The 17,154-nt window shown below is 43.4% G+C and overlaps 1 protein-coding gene across 1 annotated transcript in view; it reads left to right on the top strand.

The window, feature by feature from the left end:
• Positions 1-10,823: 10,823 nt before the first annotated feature.
• The window catches only part of LOC126176595 (homeobox protein MSX-1-like), a gene marked incomplete at its 3' end in the record, with an annotated part of 255,948 nt that continues 249,617 nt past the window's right edge, over positions 10,824-17,154 (top strand). The window contains exon 1 of the mRNA XM_049923755.1: positions 10,824-11,867. Coding sequence (XP_049779712.1) covers positions 11,006-11,867 — 862 coding nt within the window. The remainder of the gene's footprint in view (positions 11,868-17,154) is intronic.

Raw genomic sequence — 17,154 nt, 5'->3', positions numbered from 1 at the left:
TTCCTTATCAGATAATTTATTACCCATTTAGGAAAGCCTTTTCCTTATTGTTATAATTTGTTTCAAATGGTTCAAATGGCTCTGAGCACTATGGGACTCAACTGCTGTGGTCATAAGTCCCCTAGAACTTAGAACTACTTAAACCTAACTAACCTAAGGACAGCACACAACACCCAGCCATCACGAGGCAGAGAAAATCCCTGACCCCGCCGGGAATCGAACCCGGGAACCCGGGCGTGGGAAGCGAGAACGCTACCGCACGACCACGAGATGCGGGCTATAATTTGTTTATTACCCATTTAGGAAAGCCTTTTCCTTATTGTTATAATTTTTTATTTTCATCACTGATGTTTATTACCCAATTGGGATAATTTATGACCCAATACGATAGATCCAGTGTGGTCAACACTTTGATATTATATACAAGCATACCTGCCCAAGGTAAATCTGCAACTTTGTCATTACCACAGTATAAAGACGACAGGAAATAAAAAAATTCAAATGAGATAGCTCGCATATTGCATGATCTGTTTATTTAGGAACACTTTTGAATTCCTACAGATATGTGTGTTGCAGCATTATTTTTAAAAAATCTTGCTGCAGCTCGCATAAGGTATCGCCAACACTTTGCTCAGTAATAAATTGGCATGAAATACAAAAAAATGCAAGTAAGTTAGTTCATGTGACGCATATTGCGTGGTCTATTTATTTGAAACACCTAGTTGAACACAGCAGTGTTACAATGATAGCCCTCAGGTTCTAGGTTTAACAACTACTACCAACCCCCCAACCAGACATACATATAACGTTATTTAATTTCGAATGGCCGTATGAGGGACCCTCGAGCACATGAAAATTATACAGCAAAGAGTGCATATCTCACTGGCTGGACACATGTCCGAAATGCACCGCATGAGAGCGGGCAGTTGCCAGCGGCAGTCAAAGAAAACAAATTATGTACTCCAATCTACAAAGCACCTGGCACTAAGACTGACCATGCAAGTGAGATTATAGCAGATGTCTGTTTCGTGGCAGGGAGAGTACACTTCAGTAGCCAACTGGTGTGCATCAGGTTGGACAGCTGCTGCCTGCAGCATGAAAAGACACATTACGTGCCCCAAGCCACCTGGTAACGCACGCCAGAAAAATCAGTGTCTTCAACCCATAGCGTTGCCAGTCTGGGGTAGCTGACTCAGCCATTTTATGAGATGCTTCTCTGTTTTGCGAGTTGCCCTGTCTTGTTACAGATAATTCACGCTCATACACACGATGGATGCTATGTCTACAATTTGTTTAAAAACAGTATGATCTATAACAACTGTCACACAACCTTAGATACTGCAACTAATGGTCACATTAAATGAAGCTCGCTACCTTTTTCTTTTATGCACAGGGCAGATCGGTTTTTTAAGCTCTAATAAAATTATAACTAATACACGCATTAAAAAACGTTTTGCATCACCTCGGTTCCGAGAGTTCCGGATCCTGCACAGAAAATTGGAATAGAGATCAACATAAACATCATTTCCGCCCTTTTTATTGCTCATGAAAACCACGCATTGAATGTTGTACCGCCATACAGCAAGGCCTTCAGAGGTGGTGGTAGAGATCGCTATACACACCGGTACCTCTAATTTCCATTTGCACGTCCTCTTGCATTGATGCATGAATGTATTCGTCGTGGTATACTATCCACAAGTTCATCAAGGCACTGTTGGTCCAGATTGTCTCCTCCATGTCCGAACAACATCGCTTTGGTTCACTCCGATACGTCTGAACACTTCCCTTGTTGAGAGCCCTTTCTGGCACAAAGCAACAATACGGACGCGATCGAATCGCAGTATTGACAGACAACACGAGCCATGTACCTCCTTCCTGGTTGAATGACTAGAGCTGATCGGATGTCGGACCCCCTCCGTCTTACAGGCGTTGATCATGCATGGTTGTTTACATCTTTGGGCGGGTTTAGTGACTCTGAACAGTAAGGGACTGTGTCTGTGATACAATATCCACAGTGAACGACTGTCCTCAGGAGTTCTGGTGATCGGGGTGATGCAGTTTCGAAGTGTTGAAGATTCGAATGGAATCAATTCCGTAACACAGATATCTGCCGTTCCATAACGAATTTTTAACTGCTATAAATAGGGGACAGCATTGGGTAGTGCTCTAAATTTAGGAAGTATAGCTGGAAATTGAGACATGATTATATGACTGGAAGTGTCAACATCTTGGATCTTTAGTGTGTATAACAAGCCTTGATAACCTGAACCGGTCAGTGGTTTGTGGTGATAGAAGTGTCGACATCTCTTACTCAAAAGGGCTGCACACCCCTCAACTATTAGTGGAGAAGCCGATTATTGGAGAACCGGACACTCTTGTTACTGACACTGACAACATAAATTACACCGAAAATGCTGCACTTCTTAGCAAGAATAATTTTTATGTGCTTATAGCCATTACAGAACCGTTTTGTGACAGTATTATATTGGTTCAAACCCATGATCAAGTGCACTGTCAAGAATAATTAGAGGCAGCTCTGGTAATCTGTGACTGCCTACCACCAACGCACCACTTTTTTGTGTAAGAAGATTATACGAAGAAAATACCAATGTCAATCTAAACAATTATAAGATAGTTGGAATAGACTGTTTAATGTTTTAGAGCTCCAGTTGTAGAATAAAGATATATGATATATTCATATTAGAAGCCTAGAAATGAACAGAGTTATCGGTAACCAACTTATCGATTTTATGAAGTACTTTGATATATGACTATGAGAGAGTCTTTTACATCTTTCTTGGCTGAAGAATATGGTATTACTAGAATAGAAGCTATGATTTATAACTATGGAATGGATGGTATGTTTGAACCTGACGACGTTTGTGTAAGTGTATTAAATGCCAACAATTTACAAAATGCCAAACAATATGTTCAGCTGTACTCTGTGTCTATCACTGCTATGTGGTGTGAATTATCAGATAGCTTATAAAACAGCTGCCCTGTTTTATTTAACAGGGTTTTGCAGTTTAACTATTAGGGGAATAACAAAGTACAAAGGTTGACTGGTGTACAAGTAAAACTTCTGGAAAAACAGAAAAAGATTGTAAGCTATATTCTGTCTACCTACAGTTTTAACTATTAATCTGTAAAATACGTGGTCATTAATAACACAGACTCCAACAATGGCAACATTAGTATTTTATGTAAGTCCTGAATTCAAGCTGGAAAAACATGTTTTCTCATTCTATTGTTCTCCACATTACTATCTATTATAGATACCGCCAAACTAGGATAGTTTCCCGCAGTATAACGTTATTCCACAGTTCTTAAGAAAATAACCATTGTATCAATAAAGACTTAAATGACAGGTGGTACCCGTCTGATTTTCGGTACTGTCTCTGGTTTTTCCCTTCATATGGGAAGACTCTTGTGTATTGAATAATATTAAACAGTACAGGGAGCACAGGTGCGGAGTAGGTAAGGGTGGGTAGGTAAAACGGTCACGTCCTTCTATAAGCAACCAACAACACCACCTGGTAAGAATTCCATACAATGGAGTAATACCTTAAAACAGGACTGGCAGTAATTGTGTAGGCACTTTATTTAGTAGATTTTCTGCATTTTCTAAGTGTTCCAACGATTAAACACAGTGCTTGGCTCATCCTTCCATTTGACTTACACATGGGGGTACTGTATAGTCATTTTATTTTGGGCAGTTTCTGTTTATGTATGGTAGTTATTTAGAACATGAAACATACTAAGCAGTGAATAATTATCATTAACTTGAACAACGGAAGTTACTGCACAATGCACTTTGAAAAGATATACTCTTAATGGAACAGATGAAGTCTGTATTACATATTAGATTTTTAGTACAGTCCTTGTATGAACAATAAAAGGAATTCTCGCATGGTTGGGTGGTTATCATAATAATTATAATTATTGTTATTATCATTAATATACTGGTACCTGTTACATCTACATATGTCATACACACTGCCCTTTTGCTATGCACTGATTCTATTTGTATCAGTCACACAATGAAGAAGGTTTGTAATTAAACTTGGTTTTGTTAATCATTATTCATCGTCCTTGAAACATCGACATCCATTTAGTCCCTATTTTCTTTAACGCATACTGTTGGCATGGGGGTGTATAGAACATTGATGGAGATTCGACAGGAAATCTTGTGGGCTTTGGGTATTGTACCAAGTTTTGAAGTTTATTTGCTCACTGACTACATGTCTTACCGTTCGTTGTTTTGGTGGAGAAACAGCCGAGCTCTGTCGCACATGTCGCTTTGTCGACCACGAAGTAGCAGAGACGAGATACCTGCAGGCCATCAGGTCAGAGTTTCGATTCTGACACTTCACTCCTGTAACGGCGCCAGATGTTTGATGTTCATCTAACGATGCATGTCTCACGGACGTACACGACTTTTGCAAAATACGAGGTGCATTCAAGTTCTAAGGCCTCCGATTTTTTTTCTAATTAACTACTCACCCGAAATCGATGAAACTGGCGTTACTTCTCGACGTAATCGCCCTGCAGACGTACACATTTTTCACAACGCTGACGCCATGATTCCATGGCAGCGGCGAAGGCTTCTTTAGGAGTTTGTTTTGACAACTGGAAAATCGCTGAGGCAATAGCAGCACGGCTGGTGAATGTGCTGCCACGGAGAGTGTCTTTCATTGTTGGAAAAAGCCAAAAGTTACTAGGAGCCAGGTCAGGTGAGTAGGGAGCATGAGGGATCACTTCAAATTTGTTATCACGAAGAAACTGTTGCGTAATGTTAGCTCGATGTGCGGGTGCGTTATCTTGGTGAAACAGCACACGCGCAGCCCTTCCTGGACGTTTTTGTTGCAGTGCAGTAAGGAATTTGTTCTTCAAAACATTTTCGTAGGATGCACCTGTTACCGTAGTGCCCTTTGGAACCCAATGGGTAAGGATTACGCCCTCGCTGTCCCAGAACATGGACACCATCATTTTTTCAGCACTGGCGGTTACCCGAAATTTTTTTGGTGGCGGTGAATCTGTGTGCTTCCATTGAGCTGACTGGTGCTTTGTTTCTGGATTGAAAAATGGCATCCACGCCTCATCCATTGTCACAACCGACGAAAAGAAAGTCCCATTCATGCTGTCGCTGCGCGTCAACATTGCTCGGCAACATGCCACACAGGCAGCCATGTGGTCGTCCGTCAGCATTCGTGGCACCCACCTGGATGACACTTTTCGCATTTTCAGGTCGTCATGCAGGATTGTGTGCACAGAACCCACAGAAATGCCAACTCTGGAGGCGATCTGTTCAACAGTCATTCGGCGATCCCCCAAAACAATTCTCTCTACTTTCTCGATCATGTCGTCAGACCGGCTTGTGCGAGCCCGAGGTTGTTTCGGTTTGTTGTCACACGATGTTCTGCCTTCATTAAACTGTCGCACCCACGAACGCACTTTCGACACATCCATAACTCCATCACCACATGTCTCCTTCAACTGTCGATGAATTTCAATTGGTTTCACACCACGCAAATTCAGAAAACGAGTGACTGCACGCTGTTCAGGTAAAGAAAACGTCGTCATTTTAAGTATTTAAAACAGTTCTCATTCTCGCCGCTGGCGGTAAAATTCCATCTGCCGTATGGTCCTGCCATCTCTGGGACGTATTGACAATGAACGCGGCCTCATTTTAAAACGATGCGCATGTTTCTGTCTCTTTCCAGTCCGGAGGAAAAAAATCGGAGGCCTTAGAACTTGAATGCACCTCGTACTAAGCCTTATAGTTGGCTTTAAAAATGGTTCAAATGGCTCTAAGCACTATAGGACTTAACATCTGAGGTCATCAGTCCCCTAGACGGAGAACTACTTAAACCTAGCTAACCTAAGGACACCACACACATCCATGCCCGAGGCAGAATTCACACCTGCGACCGTAGCGGTCGCGCGATTCCAGACTGTAGCGCCTAGAATCGCTCAGCCACTCCAGCCGGCCTGCGGAAGAGAAATAACAAATAAACCAATGAAAGAAACTTTAATTTGCACATGAGAGAGTAGCGTATCTTAGCTGGCCACCATGTTTACGTTCCACGTTACAGAAGTGGCTGAATGTGACGACTACCTGTATTCACGATAGCCTGGATCCGCACTAGAGACTGCTCTACAGCTGCCCAAAACGTCATAGGTTGGATGTTGGTTAACTCCTACGCTTTTCTTTTCTTTAGCCTCCAATGTCCGTTAGCGTCCCGTTGATAAAACCAGTCCTTGAGGTGACCTCTCAGCCTGAAATCACACGGTTTAAAATGTTGTGATCTTGGTGGCCATGCAGTTTGAAACGATCGACCAATGATTCGGTTTTCTCCGAAAAAGTGTTGCGAACCGAGTGACCTCACGATAATGTGATGTGCAGCTCCGTCAATCATCAAAACTGTGGAGTCCAAAGCACTTATGCCCCTCAAAGCAGCGATCAAATGTGGCGAAGCAGATCACCATAACACCATATACGCTGTTTATCCTTAGTTCTTGGGATCCGAGTTACTCAGAGAAAAATGGACCAATTATGAACTGTGGCGTGAAGGCACACCACATAGTGATACGTTTGCTTTGCAGTGTAACTTTATGAACAGTCGTCGCCGGTGACGATCACCAAATGGACAATTGTGCATCACTGCTCCAGTGAACGAAAAGGGTGCGTCATCACTCTTCAAAATGTTACAAGTCCACATGTCGTCGACTTCAGCCCTTGCAACAAACTACGAACGAAGGCTACTCGAATAACTGAGTCACTTGGCAAAAGTTGGTGAGTAACGTTAAGTCTGTACGGGTAACATTTCACAATTGTTCACCGTGGATCGTGGAATATTCAGCTCTCGTCATAGAGCTCGTGCACCGCTTGAAGATCTCACGTTGTGTCCAGAGTTAGCATCCGTGGCAGCTGTAAATTCTTCAACAATTTGTGGCGCAGCTGGTCGTCGGCCGCATCCAGGGGCAATTCTCAAATCCCGTGTTAATTCAAACTTCCGAATCATCTTCTTCAACCTCGGTGCGGAAAGGCGACCTCCCGTATTCCTTTAATGCATCGATACTCGGGAAAAGCAGCGGCACTTTTGCTGTTGTTATGATAAAACAGCTTTACACTGCTCACCTTGCGCAGACCCATGTTGACTCTCTATGACTGTAATCCACACTGAATCTTGTGTTTCAACCCTACGTCGCCGTCCATTACCAACACCTCCAACAACGCAAATCCTGCAACGCCCAGTCTGAACATCAGTCCTGTAATGTTGGTTACCCCTACCGTAAATAGTTTCCGTCTACACTGGTTCGAGTAGCGAAAGTTTAATTATAACCAACCTGTATGTTCGTCGGTCACTTGTGGTCGTCCTAATCAGCGTTTTACGCCCTGGGAATACTGTCCCTGAGATTCTGAAGATACACTCTAGACGCTGATGGCCTCGGAAACAGGAGTTCTTGTGGAATTTTCGACGTGCTATGAGCCATGTGTGTTGTGCCTATTATCATCCTACGATCAAAGTCAGTTACTCGCTACGTGCTGACATCTTCATTACACACATTTCTGCAACAAACTGCTCAGATACCATACGCAGCATGTTGCCCGACACATTCGGGCGTTATACTCGTCACTGCGGCAAATGGGACACGCCGCAGCTCGTGATCTAGCGGCTAGCTTTACTGCCTCTGGATCACTGTGTCCTGGGTTCGATTCCTCTCCACATGGGGACTGGGTGTTTGTGTTATCTTCATCATTTCATCATCATTCGGGGAAGTGGAGAGACTGGACACTGTCAAGATTGGGAATCGTACGGGTGCTGATAACCACGCGGTCGAGCGCCCCACAAACCAAATATCATCATCATTATCATCAAATGGGACAACCCTTCAAGTGTAGTCCGCTTCGGTAGTTGCAGGGTCACTGGGAGGGTCGTAGATTTTCTCCCCTAGGGGACTGGGTGTTGTGTCGTCCTTACGTTCGTACCGGCATATTTGACATTCCACTATTGAGATGGCTGAATGGGCACGTCCCGTAAGAAAAAAGGACTTCCGGTAAGTCAGATTATTTTCGGTAACAATAAAACGGTTCTAGGTAGTCATACTACGAGAAATGTGATATATGATTAAAATACAGGAAGTATGTAAATCACACTTTGAATAATCATCTAACATACAGTGCTCAAAATGAAAACCACCTGTAGGCAAGTTATACAAGGCCAAATTACTGTTAAATTAAAAAGAACAGTAGAGTAATGAATATTAATTGAACTATATAGTGCCAAGCAGGATTTGAAATAAATATAACCGTTATGGAAAACCAGAACTCTAAGTTATTTTTTTAAATGTGGGTGAAATCTTTTGGGACTTAACTGCTAAGGTCATCAGTCCCTAAGCTTAATCTAAATTATCCTAAGGACAAACACACACACCCATGCCCGAGGGTCTAAGTTATTAATTCATTGCAGGTATTAAATTATTCTTAGGCACATAAATACTCCATTTATCGAATTATCACTTGAAATCTCTCAGCTTATAGAGGAAGGAAAAGAGAAAATAAAAGAAGGATTGAGCTTTCCGTCGGCGACGATCGTTAGATACGGCGTAAGTATGGACTGAACAAAAATAGGGAAAGACGTTGATCATATTCTTTTAAAAAGAACTATCCAAGCATTCGCTTAAATGGCTGCGGGAAAACCACTGAAGAATACTATCTGCATGGTCCGCAGGCATGCGATTCTAATGCCTTTAACCACTGCACCATTCCTCTTCCTAGGATAAATAAAGATCTGTTGCTGCCTCACAATGGCTGAGTTACTCAGCTCCAATCACATACACAAGTCTGTAGGTAGCTTTGATTACACACAGTGGCGTGTCAGTTCAGCACCCTCGTCCTATCTGATGACGGTAGAATCTATCAGATAATACCGAAGCCTTTCTTTAGGTATAACTCGAAGAAAGATTTACTAAGCCCTCACGAGACTAAGCACCAACTCGACCTACCATAATGCAGCAATATACAATCGCTTTCACGACCAATGTCTTCTTCACTCCTGCGTTAAGTATTGACAACTACTCCACGAATTGCTTCGACTACATTTATTTTCCCTACCACCTTCTCTCTCTCTCTCTCTCTCTCTCTCTCTCTGGCAGTTTGAAAATTATTTCAACAGAACAACTACAATTTCCAAGAACGATAGGCCTATAAAAAACTAAATAACTGTACAAGAAATTTAGTGACAAAGTCTTCAATAACAAGTTGATACAAGTGTCATGATTTACGAGTAAGGAAAACAGTCTGTTACTTCAGTCATTGTTAACTGACTGGGATAGCGAAGCGTGTTGCGGCAATGACAATGTTGATGACTTTTCCTTCAATTTTACGTTCTTCATATACGGAAAGAATTGCCTCCAATTAGAATATATTCAATGACTAAAGAAAAAGCTTTGAAGGTCTTCCACGCTGCACTACGGTGTCCATATAAAGTCGACCACGGGACTGTTTTAGACTAGGTGTTTTCAGATCGCTGGCCTGTCAAGGGTGGTCCAATTCCCTGGCATCCTAGGTCACCTGACTGCCATGAACTACTTCTATATGGGATGGCCGGACGGAGTGGCCGAGCGGTTCTAGGCGCTTCAGTCTGGAACCAAGCGGCCGCTACGGTCGCCGATTCGAATCCTGCCTTGGGCATGGATGTGTCTGATGTCCTTAGGTTAGTTAGGTTTAAGTAGTTCTAAGTTCTAGGGGACTGATGACCTCAGATGTTGAGTCCCATAGTGCTCAGAGCCATTTGAACCATTTTTTTATATGGGATGGCAAGGACAGAACCTATCAAATACCTGTCAACCAGATCTTTGTACCTAAAGAACGAATCGTTGCTGCCCTTGACGCAGTTGATGCGGTTATGTTGTTCCGAGTATGAATAAAGCTTAAATACAGACTGGATGTTGTGCGTGCCAGCGATGGCAGACATGTTGAAACTGACTGAACGGCATGATAACTTTGCGTGATAGTGTGAATACCTTAATTAGTTTGGATGCTACAACACTTTAAAATTGTACTGTAGCTTCTGAGACAGCTTGTACATTCTACCATTCACTCCACAGTGGTTTGAAGAATCTAGATGTAGATGCAGAACGAACAAAATTAGCTTCGTAGAGTCCGAAGCTTTGTTTCTGCTTCCGGCGAAAAAACTGTTCCAGCATGTTGTGTGACATCCCTTTTATTTAATATATTAGCTACCAAAAGCGAACCCGGTGTTAAAAATAGCAAGAAAACACACGTGTCAGTAAGCTGTCCTGCCACAAGGATGTAGAAGAAGTGAGGGGATGTGAGGTGTGCAGAGTGGCAGGCGAACACATGGCACGAGCAAAAAGATGGCTGCGGACGACAAGTAAAAATTGTATTGTTGACACCAGTTCAACAGTTTTAAATCGCTTCCTCTGTCGCGATTGGCTGTAAAACGCGAAGTTTTCTCCCCGCTCTCGTGGGAATTCGAAGAGTAGAGGGGCGGGAGGGGAGACACGAGACGGGAGGAAAAACGAGAATAAAAGAGTTAAACGAAAAGTGGGAGGAGTGACAGGAGAGCGAGAGAGAGCGCGCGGTACATATTCCGCGGCGGCTGGCGCGACAGTGGCGGCAGCGCCCCGTTTCGCCTCCGCTCCGCGGTGTCATTATACGGAAGGGAGGGGCGAGCGAAGCCCCGCCCAGCGCGTGCCAGCGACCACGCCCCCGCGCGCCCTCCAGAGCGCTCTGGTGGGGAGCGCGGGCACTGCGGGCTCGCGGGCGGGCCACCAGTCGCCAGTCTGCACGCCGCCGCGCCACGACGCCTGCCGCTCGCCGTGGCCGCACACAGCGCACACGCACTATGACCGCGGCACACGCCAGCGCGCCTAGCTGCCAGGGGTTCTTCGCGATTCAGCCGACAGCTGTGTGACTTTTTACTACAGTGCGAGCCGCTCTCTGCCAGTGACTCTTCCTTTTTTTCTCGAGTTATTCATGCTTGATGAGACGGCCAGTAGCATGACAGTCCTGAAGGTAAGCCATTCCATTCACCACCACCATCACCAGCAGCTCCCCCCGCCGCCGAGCAGCGCCGCGTCCCCGATGGACACTTCGGCCGTCGACTCTAGCGGCGAGGACAATGAGATGTCGACACCGTCTCCGAACAGCATCAAGGCCGCGGCGGTGACCAACAATAACAACATAGCGACAAGCAACAACAACAGCGGGGGCAGCGGCACGAGTCCGCCGGCGCCGCCCCCGCGGCAGAGCCACATCAGCTTTAGCGTGGCGTCGCTGCTGGCCGACACGAGGCACGACCGGCGCTCGGCGACGCCTACGACGCCAACGCCGCCCCCGGCGCCGCTGCCTCTCCTCCAGGCGACGTCCTCCGACGACGAAGACGGCTCCGAATCCGGGCACGGTAGCCTGGTGGACGTCGAGGTCCTCCGCGAGCCGACGCCGTCGTCGCAGTCGCCGCCGACGCTGCCTCAGGTGCTCCCGCCAGGAGGCCCCGGGGGCGGCGGGGGCGGCGTCGTGGACGGGCTGCACCCGCTGCACCGCTACCACCACCACCCCCATGCGCACCCGCAGACGGCGTCTCCCGGGGGCGGCACGGTGGCGCCCGTGAGGCCGACGCCGTTCTCGGCGCTGGCCGCGGCCGCGGCGGCGTATTCTGCGGGCTTGCAGCACCACGGCCCCACTGCGGGGGCGGCGGCTGGAGGCGGCGCGGGAGGCGGCTCGTGGACGCTGGTGCCGCACTACCCGGCCTCCGTGTTCCCCGGCGCCGGTCCCATGGGGCCCGCAGCCGCAGCGGCCGCCGCCGCAGCTTTCGCCGCGGGACTCGGCTCCTCTCCAGGTAAGCTTCAGTGCATCTACTTCATTAATTTGTGTTGCCCAGGTTTCACAAATCATTCTTCTGTATTTTCATACTGAATGTGTTGCACGAGATGAACATTTATAAAGTACTTCATAATACCACGTTATCAACTTCAGTGACGTTAATTTGCCGATATTTATAGGCACGCCGCGTTTCGGCATCATGCTGACATCATCAGGAGCGCAACAGTTACTTATTCATCGGTTATTAATTATAGAATCTTTACCTCCGCTGTACTCCAGATTTCACGTATCATCCTACCTTCGTATTGAATGGCTTGCACGAGGTAAAATATCGCATATCACTTTTAAAATACCATGTTACCAGCTTCAGTGACGATTATTTTCCAAAATTTATTGGCATTTTACTTTTCGGTATCATGCTAGCATCATCAGGTTCAAGATATTCATCAGTTTTTGATTACAAATCCACGTGAAGTAGTGTGCAAATCTTTTTACGCTAGTCGTATACAAATAGCTGGAAGGCACCTAATGTAAAAAAAAAAAAAAAAAAAAAAAACAGGTACATACGTGATGATAGCAGCATGTTGCAGAAACGTTTCATGTCAATAAATATTGGAAAAGTTTTTCACAGTTCGCGCAAATAAGTAATTTACAAACTTATACACAAATAATGGTTAGGCACCTGACGTACAAAGAACAATTAGGTCCTGCTGAACGCACCATGAGGACGAAACGCATCGTGTCAATGAATATTAAAAAAATAAACGTCAGTGATGCTGAAAAGTGTTAGTATATAAATTCATATCACAGTCGCAGACCCCAAACAACTACCAAATATACAAAAATTCACGAGGGTCTTACTTTTATGACTTAGCAGGTTTCATTATAGTACGACAGCGTGTTCCTTGTCGTCGCACTATCTTTATAAATATGACACAGCAAACCTCGCCTGGAATCTCGGTCGCTAGCATTCGCAAAACACGTTCTATACACTATATAATATTTATATTATTAGCAAGAAATGTAATTTTCTCATCAAAAAATCAGATCTAATAGTGTCTACTATGCCGCAGTCTTCTCCAATATGACACTGTTTTTGATTAATAATGAAATTAAAACTTATCTTTGCCTCATGTACTTTCTTTGATCTCTATTCATTACATGTATTTGGCGTGTCCTTAGAATGGTTTTACAGCATCTGATGTTTACATGTGTCCGCACAATAATTATAGCATTTAATTAACAATTACATTAGTACTGTACGAACATCTGTGCCTCACGTACTTTCTCTGATTTCTAATCATTATATTTATTTGGCGCGTCCTTAGAATGGTTTTACAGCATCTGGTGTTTACATGTGTCCGTACAACAATTATAGCCTGTAATTAACAATTATATTAGAAGTGTACAAACATCTGTATTCGTAAAGGTTGTGCCCTCGTCTGTGTTAAACTCTTTAAGCAAACACAATATTCCGTATCTTGTCACTAAACTTTACATTTAGTGTGATTGCTGAGTTTTCCTGCTGTCGCATGGACTGAAGATCGTACGCCCATTAACAAGCGGGGACGTAACTAACTTCGAGTTAACATATCGTAAGAATAATTTATTATCATCTTGCTGCAAGCCCGTAAATTGGTGAAATAAAGAAAATTTTTTGTGTGGATGACAGTCTTCCGCAGCAGCTGTTAATAGAATATTTTTCTGCTTTAAGCGTGCTGCAGTTTAAGAGAAAGGTACACCAGGAGTGTTTCGGTTTTACTGACAAAGTATCATCATCATTAGTACTGTTTCTGCAGACATTGCTAACTTGATACGTTTCAGCATTCTTATTTTCATTGAGTTAAAAACAGATTCATTATGAAAGTCATGGACAATTTACTAACGATGTTTATTTCTTGTTTTTACATATTTTGAAGACAACAGGCTTATCTCTCGTTGCAATGATTGTACCCAGTTGAAAAACCTTGGGTCTACTCTCACCACTCGCGTTATTTCGGTTATTAAAGATAACTAAACCGTAAATGGTTCGATTGCCTTTTCGATGCCTTAAAGGCTTGTCAGATGCTCTTAAAACTGTGTGTTTCGCTGCTATGAAAATTTACTAATGTTGCTGTCCTGTGACGTTGTGTTTCTGCCTAATTCTTGTCTTCGTTTACGCTTGTTTAAGCCTTCCTCGCTGCTGTTAAAACATATGCAGACAAACTCACAAGCAGCAACAACAACAACAATAGACAGCAGTTTTGGCAGCAGAACTACGTTAGCTACAACTATATGCAATTTTGTGGTTCTGAGTTGACAGATGTAGTTATTACATGACTGTGTGTAAACTCCTGTTGATGCGGCATCAATTCTCTCTTCGTAACAAATAAAGACTGCAGTATAATGTGATTTCTTTTTGGTCGTTAAAAGTAACATATTAGAACGCTTTTAGCCATAGTGATGTAACAGGAGAAAACAACGCAAGGATACTTACGAAGAAATAAAGCTTCAGTTGAGTCAACAGTTTGTTGAAGTTTGAAGTTCAGAGTCCCATGTAGCCTTAACTGTAATTCCATTAAGCGAGGAAGAGGTTCATATCTCTACGGAACGTTCAACTGACCGAGTTGATTATTTTCTATCAGCAATACTCCAAATAATGGTGGGCTGCTGCTAAGGTCGGCTACGGTAACACCTGTCTTCCTCAGCGTTTCTGTAAAACGCATACGCAGTACTAGCAACACTTAAAAGATTTCTCATTTTGTCTGCTGTTTGCCTGCTTGGTGTACTTGTATGTAGTACTTCCCTCAGACTTCAGATAAGTATTAGTTCCATTACCTATCCAAAGTAAAACGACGTGCGGTCTTGATGTGGATTATTAATTTAAAACAAGGAAAAATCGTCTAGCATGTTGTCGAAACATGCCTCTCTACCCGTCAATTAATAGTGACTGGTGTAACAAACTGGATTTCTTTCTCGTAAATCATGACATGTTTTTCCATAAGTATTCTTGCTATTCTGCCACTGAATATGTATTGCAAATCACTGAGTTTTAACTTTTTTGTTATTTTTGGTCATTCTTTCCGTCTGTCGTTGTGTGGTACACGCGGATCGATAGCAGCAAACGTGCCCTGGTATCTTAATTTTATACACCTATCAGCATGATTTACCTGTATTTACGGTCTGTGCTTGTATTTATGCGCCTATGGAACTAATGACGTGTCGTACAGCTAAAACACAAGCGACGTTACTCTAAGAGCTTGGTTGTACTGCTGTACTGAAGTGAAATATTGGTGCAAAGTAGTGCCAAGTCCGCTGAAGATAAGAACGCCGCAATGCATTGTTTTAAACTCCCCACTAAATTTGCCTGAACCAACGCTCAGTCGACTTATTAAAATTATCTTCGCTGTTCCATCTCATCATTGTCAACCATATAGAAATCCCTCTGCCGCTATATGTAGACCGATTTTATGTGTGAATTTTATAAAGAATGCTCCTTGTATTGTACTATAATGGAAAGTTGTTTTTCGTGATAGCTATTGCGGTCCGATGATTTACAAGTTTGTCACAGCCACATTACTCTACGTCGTAGTTCTATCGGTGTTTTCTTGTAGATGATGTGGTACTGCAAGTTTATTTTTTATTTCCGCGGTGCAGGCTGCGTAAGCTCATATTGTTAGACACGTATTGTGTATGCAGATACATAACTAAAACTAGCGACCCACCCCAGCTTCGGTAAGGTAGCTTTCAATGTCTGCTGACTTCTTTGGTGAATTACATACAATTACCTTCCCTGTGAATTAGTCTATCTAGTATTGGAAACGGTGTTAAATTCCCTACTGTTGTTCCTGAGATTAGCCTTCAAATACAGACAGGAAAACACGGCGGGGGACTTCAGTTTATAAAATGTTCTGATGCTTCTGCCGCAGTACAACTGAAGCAAAATAAAATAATCCTACGGATTAACCCAGCAACGCTCAGTAGCTGTTAAGTAGCTCCGTTTCAGTATCTTCATTTTACACTTTATCGAAGAAATCGCATCTGCATAGTTAAGGATATATTTTTATCTTCGTAGCAAACACACAGTTTTCAACACTACGCGCGTCTTTCACTTGCTAATCCGAACATCAGTGTAAATAGGTTTCATCTTCTTCCAGATATGCTATTCTGTCCATTTCTTCCAGTACCTTCGGTTCAAAATGGTTCACATGGCTCTGAGCACTATGGGACTCAACTGCTGTGGTCATAAGTCCCCTAGAACTTAGAACTACTTAAACCTAACTAACCTAAGGACAGCACACAACACCCAGCCATCACGAGGCAGAGAAAATCCCTGACCCCGCCGGGAATCGAACCCGGGAACCCGGGCGTGGGAAGCGAGAACGCTACCGCACGACCACGAGATGCGGGCTTCGGTTCAAGTTTACCTCATTGTAATGTGCCTTTGTGATTCTATTTTGCATGGACTAGTATGAACTCTGCTTTTTTCTACTATATTTACTACCGCTTTATGCTATTTCAGTTTTTGTTAGTTCGAAGTGTCGTATTCCACGTTAAATATAATTATTTTTGTAGGATGTGTATGTCGTTAAGAACATAATTTAAAATACGCAGAAGGCCTAGTTAGTCGTAAAAGAGAGCTTTATGTTCCTAATTTTATGGTGTTTCGGTAAGGCAATCTCCAAAACAGTCGAAATTTTTCCACCATCCGCTGCTAGATAAGTCCTGTGGTCAGCCCATATCACCAATAGAAGGAATTAGTTTGGGAAACTATGCTTAAATAGCTATTTTGTACATCGTGAATGCAGGCAACAATTAAAATTTAATCTACAAATTCGTTCTGTTTAAGCAAAGAAATAACGAAATGGTAGCGCTAGGTAATTGTTTATTTAAACAGATAGGTCCCTATTGCAATTCACAGTTGTGGTTCAGAATCGAAGAAGTACGCACTAAAATCCTAAAGGTAATTAAATTTCTCCAGAAGTCTAGTGGAACGCAAACGTTTCGGGGTAAACTTCAGTTCAGGACGATGTATTCATGCAGCTGGCTACGATAGTTGCTCTTTATTAACATTTTTTGAACTCCACTGCGAGATTCTGCTCAAACCGAACTGTCGGTAACAGATGACCATGTGATTATTAGGAAGTCTTGTTTTCTATCCGCTGCTCTGATTCGCCCCCTCTACCTCTCTGCTGTCCCAACCCACCCGCACTCGCACACACTGGAGAATCTGAAAGGCGTAATAAATTTGTTCTGAGCGAATCTATAAACATTAGCAAATTTATATTGATGTTAAATACAGCTACGAGTCGCATGAACTTACT

The sequence above is a fragment of the Schistocerca cancellata genome, chromosome 3 (genome assembly GCF_023864275.1).
Source record: "Schistocerca cancellata isolate TAMUIC-IGC-003103 chromosome 3, iqSchCanc2.1, whole genome shotgun sequence".
In the NCBI taxonomy this organism is placed as follows: domain Eukaryota; kingdom Metazoa; phylum Arthropoda; class Insecta; order Orthoptera; family Acrididae; genus Schistocerca; species Schistocerca cancellata.
Note: the sequence above shows the minus strand (reverse complement) of the source record. Positions and strands in the feature narration are given on the sequence as shown.